The sequence below is a fragment of the Polistes canadensis genome, unplaced genomic scaffold (genome assembly GCF_001313835.1).
Source record: "Polistes canadensis isolate GaletaPanama2010 unplaced genomic scaffold, ASM131383v1 scaffold_14, whole genome shotgun sequence".
NCBI lineage: Eukaryota > Metazoa > Arthropoda > Insecta > Hymenoptera > Vespidae > Polistes > Polistes canadensis.
Window position 1 is genome coordinate 1,004,383 of NW_014569561.1, and position 10,428 is coordinate 1,014,810.

General features: G+C 28.4%; 2 protein-coding genes across 6 annotated transcripts in view; both read left to right on the forward strand.

The window, feature by feature from the left end:
- The window catches only part of LOC106793502, a 33,032-nt gene extending 30,099 nt beyond the window's left edge, over positions 1-2,933 (forward strand). For all 3 annotated transcript variants that reach the window (XM_014760502.1, XM_014760503.1, XM_014760504.1), the window contains 2 exons: positions 398-590; positions 2,195-2,933. In XM_014760502.1, coding sequence (XP_014615988.1) covers positions 398-590; positions 2,195-2,472 — 471 coding nt within the window. In that variant the 3' untranslated portion in view covers positions 2,473-2,933. The remainder of the gene's footprint in view (positions 1-397; positions 591-2,194) is intronic.
- A 4,506-nt stretch (positions 2,934-7,439) lies between these two features.
- Positions 7,440-10,265, forward strand: LOC106793454 (synaptobrevin homolog 2-like). Of its 3 annotated transcripts, none has more exons than XM_014760392.1 (6): positions 7,440-7,643; positions 7,739-7,788; positions 8,055-8,105; positions 8,344-8,576; positions 9,066-9,144; positions 9,458-10,237. In XM_014760392.1, the coding sequence occupies exons 1-5, from the start codon at positions 7,578-7,580 to the stop codon at positions 9,101-9,103; spliced, it is 438 nt and encodes a 145-aa protein (XP_014615878.1). In that variant the 5' UTR covers positions 7,440-7,577; the 3' UTR covers positions 9,104-9,144; positions 9,458-10,237. The 3 variants fall into 3 exon arrangements, with proteins under 3 accessions (XP_014615878.1, XP_014615880.1, XP_014615879.1); XM_014760393.1 differs by having other exon boundaries at positions 7,455-7,643; positions 7,742-7,788; XM_014760394.1 differs by lacking the exon at positions 9,066-9,144 and having other exon boundaries at positions 9,458-10,265.
- The last annotated feature ends 163 nt before the right edge of the window (positions 10,266-10,428 follow it).

Genomic DNA, 10,428 nt, shown 5'->3' on the forward strand with positions numbered 1-10,428 from the left:
GCTGAATTTATTATTTCTTTGAATTTGTTACATATAGTAAACGAAATGAATTTGATTTAAGTAATAGTTGTTTAAATAACGTGATCAATTAACTTTCTTTTTATTTATATAAGATGTTCCAAAAAAGGTTTGATACATACTTCCATTCCATACTTTTTAATAGCAATTAAAAAACAAATATTAATGATAAGAAATTGATCGTTATATATTATATATATTGTTTCACGGGATGTAATATGAGTCACCATATATTAATAAATATATATATGGTATATTCAAAAATGTTATAATTTAAAGTTGAAAGTTGTTAGGCAAATAAACGAAGAGAAAAAAATAAACACATTTTAAAAGTGATAAGAAAAAAAGAGTGAAATGAGGTGTTATTCGTTTGTGACAGGTAGAGAACTCTTTGTCGACGTACGAGCCACACGCCTGCATCGTGGTCTACTCAATAGTATCTCGCACAAGTTTTCAAATGGCCGAGGAGATACTTAGTTACTTGTGGACCGAGCATTACACTCAGGAACGATCGGTTATCGTCGTAGGAAACAAATCTGATCTGGCACGAAGTCGTACGATTACATTCAACGGTGAGGATTGAAATTTTCCATCACTCTCTCTCTCTCTTTCCTTTTTGTCTTTGATATCTTTCTATTTTACCAATTTATTCTTTTATTGTTCAGTATTATTGAATGAATATGCCAAAGTATATACTACAAATAATTATTTAGAAAAAAAAACAAATTTTGTATACGAGGTATTTGAGGTGATTCAAAAATACGAAAAAGAAATGTTATATATAAATATAGGTCATTTAAAATTTTATTCAAAAGTTATAACATTAATTGTAAAAGAGTCTAAATGTTTTGTCCTAAAAGATGACATTTAGCAGTTTCGCGTGAATTGTTAACTATCTTGGTATGATTCAACGCGTATTGTTCCCTTAACAATAGTTTGGCCGTATATCTCACCTGACCTCGCTCCGTTAGATTTTTATTTGTTAGGGAAACTAATAGAAAAAGTTTAAGTAACTTAGATAGCTACACTTGATGTTATGGTAGAATGAATTAAGAATGTAGTTGTAGATATGAATAGAACATTCGAGATGAAATCCTTCATGTTAAAAACATCATATTACAACAATGTCAAACTTGTATTCGCATAGACGAGAAACATTTTCAACAATACATTTAACAAATTTTAAATGTCTTAAGTAGAGTTGGATTAGTTTAATTGTTTTTTCGATGACATCTTCGTTTTTTATCCATCAATAGAAGTTCGTAAAACATTATCAAGGTGACGTTTTCTACTCGAAAATTTAAGAAGTCCTTTCGTAATGATTAAATGAAAAACGTACCTCATTAACAGAAGAAAGAATGGAAGGACGAATTATCTTAAAATGGGATTACTCTAGCTCGGTTTTCGAAGGAAATTGAATTCATTGAATCTTTTGTGAAAGTTTAATTAACTGATTTAATACTAATTTGATGGAAGAAATAGTAGTGGTGATAAGCATAAAATTGACGTGAATGCATTGGTCTTGACGGTTACATGATAAATTGAATTTCTTGAAATTAGACTTTTTAATTTGAAGAAAACAAATGTAAGCTAATCATCATAGAAATAAATATTATAGAGGGCTATTAATTAAGTTAAAATTATTGACGTTACCATAATTCGTGGTACCCTAAGAGGTAAAAAATATTTTACAAGGAGTTGCGAATTCACATATAAGAACACACGCACACGGAAATACGCGTACACAGTACACTCTTCTTTTTCTTTTTCCTTTTTCTGCTATCCTTGCGAATAAATCATAAGAAAAGTTTGCAAGGACGAGATTATGAAAAATGAATGATGTTATTAAATATGAGTGAATTAATTAGGAGGTAGTTTGTCGGGAAACCATGTAATAAAGAGAACATCTTAGTAATGTCGTAGAAGATGAGAGTAGTTCGAATCCCATGGAATTCGAATTCTCCGAGATAATATCGCCACTTTCACTTATGTGGGTCGAGATAATTAAAAGATTCTTGAGGGTAAAGATCCTTCCATAGAATGACATTGCGAATGTTCGATTATTTTACACGGGGAAAAAAAGGATGTAAATGATTTAAAAGACGAAAAAAGTACATGTCAAAGAAAAACAATAGAAATTATATTATAAATTGGTAAAAATTATTTTTTGTTAAAGAGGGAAAACAACTGGCGATGTCTCGCGAATGCAAATTCATCGAAACGTCGAGTGGAATAAAACACAACGTCGACGAGCTTCTGGTTGGTGTATTAAAACAAATTCGTCTACGTGAGAGTCGTGATAAGAAGCTAAGGCGTCAATGTAGCAAGGGTAAAATGTCGAAATTACATGGCAGTAAAACTGCTTACAGTCTCAATCTTGCAAGGGAGATACTGAACAAAATGTGTTTGAACGATAGCAAAAGTAAAAGTTGCGAAAATCTTCACGTTCTTTAAGGAGATAAATCATCAACGAATGAAGAGGTTATAAAGAATAAAATAGTCTTGTCGTTTTGTTACAAGAGCAGAAATTTTTATTTATTTTTTATTTCGCGACTTTTAGACATTTATAAGTTAATTTTCTACTATTCGATAACGAGTATTATAAGCATTCACTTACCTACTTCTATATTTTTTATGATAAAATGAGATAACTTCTAGGACGAGATATTTGATTCTCATTATCGTTAATGATTTTCATATCGAACAATATATATACGCCCGCATGAGATACGCAATCTACGTATGCCTCAGTATGGTTTAATTAGCCGAGCTATCGCGTCGAATAATATTACAAAAAGTAATGAAAACATTCAATGTTAAGTTATATTTTGTATAACAGGTACTATAAATTTCAATTAAGTAGCTTCCTTTTTTTTTATACGCTATTTTTTCATCAATCGTAATTATTGAAAGGAATGTTGATGATATATTTCCATTCGTATAGATTATTTGAAGTTTTAATATTTAATTAGAATCATTTTTCTATTTTTTATTTTCTCTTTCTATTGCGCTTATTCTTTTTAATATATCATAAATTATATACTACACGAGATACTTGCTTTTTATTAGAATTAAAATTGAAATAAAAAGAGAAATTGGTTTTAATGAAATAATGTGATATAATTCGAAAAGCTATCAAACTCGACGACTGAATGCTAGTATAATATATACGTATTAATTTATTACTGTTAAAATGTGAAATCCTTTAATTTATAAAATAATCAGCAAAATAATATAATATAAAATAACTATACTAATCTGTTAAAGTACGAAAGAATTACATACTTTACCAAGTTAATATAAGAATTATAGAAGGTGAGTAATTAAAGTATAAAATTAAAATTTGATTCGTAAATTAGATTCAATAAAACAGTACGATTAACAGAACATTAGTTTTCAAAGTATAGGTAAAGATAAAAACGAATAATTACGAGTATTGTTGTAAAAAGACGAATCAGATTTTGATTTCATATTTTAACTATTCGCCTCTCGTTAAAATTCATATTTTATCTAGTGTAATTTCTTAAAACAACTAGATTAAGTGTATAATAAAATTTTTATATTTTTTGCCTAAAACGCCTAGTTATTTCATCTAAGATCTTGGCTTCTCATGAATTAACTGAAAATGAGTTATATACTTTAATAGTAACATATATATCTATTTAACAGCTTTAAGTTTCTCGACGTTTGGATATCCAAGCTGCACTCATCATTTTAAATTGCGAACATAATAATGTATGTGTGTGTGTGAGGGTGCATGTGTTCTTCTACGTTGAATCGGTACCTAAATCCAAAATTAGAATTAAGATGAATGGTCCTAGAAATCCTTCATTTGAATGTAACATAAATGGCTGAGCCGGATAATCTGGCTTGCTGTTTGTCTGCAATGCAGCGATTTGATTATTTATTAGATGCTAATTAGCGACACGTGTCCTTTTTGTCACTATTTCTCTCTCTCTCTCTCTCTCTCTCTCTCTCTTTCTTTCTTTCTATATCTCTCTCTCTCACACAGCATTTACCTTTCTATTTGCGTTTTATCGAACACAAGTTCGTGTAAATATTCTAACGAGAATTTGTTCGATAATAGAAATAATATTTGAAAAGTAACAGTATTAATATATTCTTTCTACATCTTTTTAGATATTTAAGAATATCTTTTACGTTTATATATATACTATATTATAAAAATATATATAGATATTTTTAAAAATATATTTATATATCTTATAACATATCATTCTTGTCGATAGATTTTATTATCGAAATGTTTAATAAATATAAATATGTCCTGGTCCACATATCTTCTCAGAATAAATAAATTTAAAGATTCAATGTACAATATATTTATCTACATATATGTAAAATTAATTAATTGTTTTATTGTTCGTTAAATTAAAACGTTATATCAAAGGACAATCAATATTTTCAAATTCGTATAGATCTTTCTAATTTTCGTTCAAAATATATATATGTATGTTCCTTCTTAAAAATTCTCTTTCGCCAATATATTTCAATAAGATAATCTTGTCCTCTGCGTAAGATAATATTTATTAACCCATTTGCATTCGAAAGTAGAATAATTCAATAACGTAAACTCACTTAATACCGAATGTGAAATAATTTGAAAAAAAAATTCGAACTGTTAGTTAATTGCCAATAAATGTTATTTTTTAATTGTTTGTTCAGATATTTTTAGCCGTTGGTAACGGGCGCGTTTGCTAGGTATTTCCAAATTAAATATAAAATTTTCAAAATATTTTCATTTATTAACTTAAAATATAAAATGCGCCTTGATGCAGATCGTTTCTCATTACAGTATCTCTGATTCATAAAGTTAGTTACATATTTAAAGTTATGATGCAAATGGATTAAAGGATTTTCGCAAAAAGGAGGATCATTTAGCAATAATTATTATAAAAATGTACGTAATTATAAATGCGGTGAAATTTTATCAAACTGCCACGACTTGAGAAACTTGCATGATTCATCAATCGATTGGACGCTGGATTCGTCCATCAAAGTGTGGCGCTGGTCGTCTTTGCTTTTCGTAATTGAATATAATAATAATAATTATACTAATAATAATAGTAATATATAGTAATTAATAGAATATGATATATATGTACGTAAATTTAATGAAACATTCAATAGATAAGTGTGAACAAATGAATATAAACTTAAAATTATGAAAATTGTATTCGCTTAGATTTGAAATTATAATTAAAACTTTATAAACATAGTATAAAAATTTGCATCCTTATTGTTGAACTCTTGACATTAGTAACAAATAATCAACAAGTTTAATTATGTCTGTGTATAAAAAATAATAGAAAAAGAGTAAAAAATTTGGTGAAATCTTCTTTCACTAATGTTTCGTTTTCATGTCATAAGATATATTTTTTCTCTCTTCTTATAAATTAAAAATGATATATCGATATCATCATAAGTAATGATTAAGTGTGCACAAGTAAATAAGATTCAAATATTTCTAAAAAAAAATAAAATAAAATAACTAATAAAAAAAAAGTAAGAAAATACAAAGTAAGCATATAAATAAATGCGTCGAGAAGACATACTTTTCGATTTGATTTGTCCTTTATTTTGATCATATTCCAAGAAAATGTAGCTGAACATAGTCCAATCATTTGGTTTCGTCGATTATTATTATTCGATGAAACGTAACATTTAAACGAGTATCTTTAATTCGCGTTCCGAAGTTCAAAAAGAATATTTAGAATGCAGTTAACGTGAACTGAAATTTTCTCGGTGGTGGTAATAGGAGAAAATATTATCATTAAAATGTTATAGTAACAGGTATTTCAATGAAATCATCATCGTTTAGCAATCACAAAGGAAAAAAGAGAGAAAATTAGGAAAATAGAATACTCGCGATGTGTGTATGGATGTGTTACGTGATTTTGTGTGTGTGTGTGTGTGTGTATAATGTTGGTACTTGATTCTAATTCAAGCGCCGTCATAACATCGTACAATCATGAAACAATAGACATAATGATTAGACAAGCATAATTGTCTTCTATTATTCGCGTTTGTATACGTAAACATAATGTATTTAATGTGTGTGCTCGAATGAGACAATTTCGATGTTTTGTCTCTTAATCAATTATCAATTCTTCTGTAAGCACGAGCTAAGTATAGTAAGTTTTCTCAAAATGGTTTCCTTTTATTTTCTCTTTTGTTTATTCTGTTTTGTATTACTTTTTTTACTACTTTCGTATTACGTAAATTAATTCTATTATGTAAGTTAAAAAAAAACAAAAAGACAAAAAGAGTGTCTCGCTCGCACAATTACGATTTGCAAGACTATACAAAATAAGTCGAAGAATCATATGTATTTTGAAAGTTGTTAGAATGATGTATTTTTCTATCTCTATCCTCTTGTTTATATTAATTAATAAAAAATAATAAATTATTATATATAACGAGAATTGCTTTATAATCATTGTCGTAAATTTATAAAACAATTATTCTTTCTTTGTCTCTTTGAGTAAAAAAGAAAAGGATGTTTTTTTTTCTTTTTTATTAACTCTATACTTCTTTACAACTTGTCCGTAGAGATTTAGTAAATTGGTTTATAAGTGAAAATAGATAGCGTCGATATTGTCATTTATTTCATTTAGATTTAATTTTTTACTAAGTCTCCTGGGTGGATTCTTTTGAGCTTTCTAAGGATATATTGGTTGTAGTTATTGTTGTGGCTAGCGGGTTTATTCGCGAACATTCACGATTTTTCTCAAGCATTTTTTTTCCTAGTTATGTACAGTATACCACAATAGCTATCTGGAATAAAGGAACACGCAATTTCAAACGTCAACTGTCGGATCAGACCGTTGTCGGTTCTTTGTAGAAAACGTCAGCAGTTTCATCCTAACGGTTAGAAGTTTTTTGATTTAGCGAAGAATACTTTTCAATGAACTTTGTGTTCTAGAAATCTTCCCTCCTAATCGACATAGTTATTTTTATTGTCTACAGGTTTTCGTGAAAATGTAGATATGTATATAAAAGTATGTTTTAAATTAATTGAAAAAAAAAAAAAAAAATCTATACAAATATAATATATAACTATTTCGATATAATAGAAATTTTTTTGAACGATGAATATTTCTCGCGCTAATTTTCTATCGATTGCGTGCGCCGAAGGTCGTCGGTAGCATCATTTGCCGGTCGATTTATCAAACAAACTTAAAGCTCGAATACAAATTTATTCGTAAAAATTTAAAAATATGTTGCAAATTAATTTTAAAAGAATAATATATATATATAAATATATATTAATTTCGATAAAGTAGGAGTTTTTTAATTATCGATACACTTCTACAAGTTTTCGATCGATTGTGTCGCCTAAAGGTTGCAAGTAGCACCATCTTTCGGTCAATTATACAAACGAATTTGAAGGCTGAGTCGATAATTGTAATTAGAGTTTGACAATATGGCTGCATATATGTTCGGCAAAAAGTATAACGTGAAAATTTCTCCTACTTTTGGAAGTATTTCATAATTATTTTTATTTTCGAAAAGTTTTAATACACTATTTAAGATACATGGCTACCATGGGAAAAAGTGATTTGTCCAGAAAGGACATTGAATCTGCAGATAAGGATGAAAAAGTTAGTATGCATTTTGACGTATGTTATTTGAAATAATGTACCATAGATTTTAATGACATTTGTGAAGTAAACTTGTATAATACATTCATTTGTAGCAGACACTCCTGGAACATGACAGTGAGCCCGATGAGGATATGATATTTAAGTAAGTCGTTGAAGATTCTATGAATAATATGAGCTCCCACTCATTTGCCAAATCAGTTAACTTATATTTCAACAAAAAAAGTAGAAAGAATTCTCTTTTTCTATTATTCTATATTTTTTAATCATATTTATATTATTTTGTAATAGAGCGATGAAGAATTGATTGGCATATCGATTTCCATTACCGGAGGTTTATTATGATCATGAAAATGATGAACCCGTAACATATACTTTTATCCTCCCATCATGTTTGATGTTTGATTTCAGCCGTCCGAGTACTTCAAATGGAATTGGCAAAATCGATGGGAAAATGGATAGGTAAATATATATGTGGTCTTTTTATTGGTATTTAAATATTATTAGATTGCGCGCGCGCTTCTTCGTACAATTCAAGTTGAAATTTAAATTGTAGAGATTGCTTAGAATTATTCAAATATTAATCTTTCAAGAATACGCAATGAGAAAAAGCAAGTCATGGATATACCAAAGTAATTTATCGCAGAAAATATAACAGCAAAGTTCGTTAATTAACACGAGTGTATTTAATATTGTTTAGTGTCAAAATCCAAATTGATGATGTGACAAATGTGATGCGAGACAATGTAATGAAAGTTATGGAACGTGGAGATAAGTTAGAGGATTTACAAGATGCAAGTGATCGATTGTCCATGACTAGTAACCAATTCAGAGAAGCAGCAAATAAAGCTCAACGAAGGATGTGGTTGCAGAACTTGAAATCACGGATTTTTATCGTCAGCGTTATCTTGACGATTATTTTCTTTATCTTTGGTATGATCAATGTGTCATGGCTATATTAAACACAAACATATGAATCGCATGATCCTTATTCTTGTTTTTTTATAAATTCGCGAGTCTGCATATTGTTGCAAATTAGCTTTGCTATAATACTATTTATTTTTATTTGGTATGAATGACTCTCATGAACTGAACCTCTTAAAAGGGAAGGCTGGAATGCAAGAGATTCTGATTTTTTTCAAATTTGTCAAACTTGAGTATATAAACTTGAGAATATAATAATTTTTGTGAAATTTTTGTCCCCGTTTTTTCGCAAACGGTTGGAGATCTCAATTTTTCAAAAAGTACAATTTATATTCTCATAGATTACTACAAGTGTGTAAAGTTTGAAAAAAATCTGATCCTCTCGCGATCCGGCTACCCTTTGTAAGAAAGATAGAAGTTAGTTTTGCCCTTTAGTTTCTTTTTTTCATTCTCATTAAGTATCACTTACTGGATCCTTTTCCCGCGTATCATTTTCAGTTATGGACATCTTGGCGCTTTTCCTGGTTCTCAGATAGCAAACGTCCTATAGAATGGTATTTGATTCCTCAAATTGAAGGTACATGCGAGTTTAACTTATCTCTTCTTTTTAATCATACGTATTATCTACAGTCTTTTATTTACAGGCTCGTATTGACTCGACAATGTACTTTAGTAATAACACGAAAGATAAAATATTTTTTACATTATTTTAAATGAAAAAATTAAGTTCTGCGATAATCATATTTATACTATAAAATGCTATTGCTTTTTTACTATACACTTTTATGCTCGTCCCTCTCAAATATATTTAACATTGACTCATTCACTTCTAAACACTTATAATAACATACGATAGTTTATTTTTGTTTATTTATTATTTCTTTTTGCAGTATCTATTATTGTCAAGTATTGGTGACCTTGATACCTTCAAGAACGTGCAACCAGTCGATGTCACAAGCACAGACCTTGTCTTTGTACCTTTATTTCGTGGAGTATTACAGCGATGCTTTCCTAAAACTTGTCAACCGGTATTTTCATAGTAAAATTTTGTTCTCACATTTTAGTTTCTATTTTGAATGTTAATATTTCTATATCAAAATAATATGATTCGTTAGAGTAGCAAACTAACTCGATAATATTAATTTATCAGATAATTATACTTATTTTATGCAATTTCTAATATATCCGCAATTTATTAGCAATACAATAACCATATAACAACTAAACTAAACAAAAGAACTATAATTACTGACAAAGAAATATTTTTAAGTTATTTCAATTAATTGAAACATTTTTACGATAAGTAACTTTAATTCTGTATAAGTATTTGTAAATGGTGCAAGGCATTTATAGAATTTTACAAAAAGAAAAAAAAGTACAGTCACAAATGGAACTATCCAATTTTTGAAATTTGTATACAAATTTGCACCAAACATATTACGAAAGTAAATTTATTTTATGTTTGCTCATTATTAATAGCCGGTCCGCATGAACCATAAGGCTTACACCAAACAATTCGCGCGAACTGATGGTAACCAGTAGGAAAGCATCTCTGGAGTATTATCTGATCGCGAAGTGATTTAATTATAAGCTTGTATAAATTTACATATAAATATAAATATATTCTTTTACACACACATTTGTTATATAATATTAAATATATTTGTCGTGTTAAAAATAAAGTTGTATCACAATTAATAATACGTCCAGACAAAAATTTCAATTTCGCAATAAGCTACTCGTCATATTTTGCGTCAGTTTTTGTTTATCTTTATTATTATGAGTCAAACAAAAACTCTGATACAAATTACGTATAATTTAACATTTAAAAAATGTTTAAAGTCCAATGGAACGACCGTGT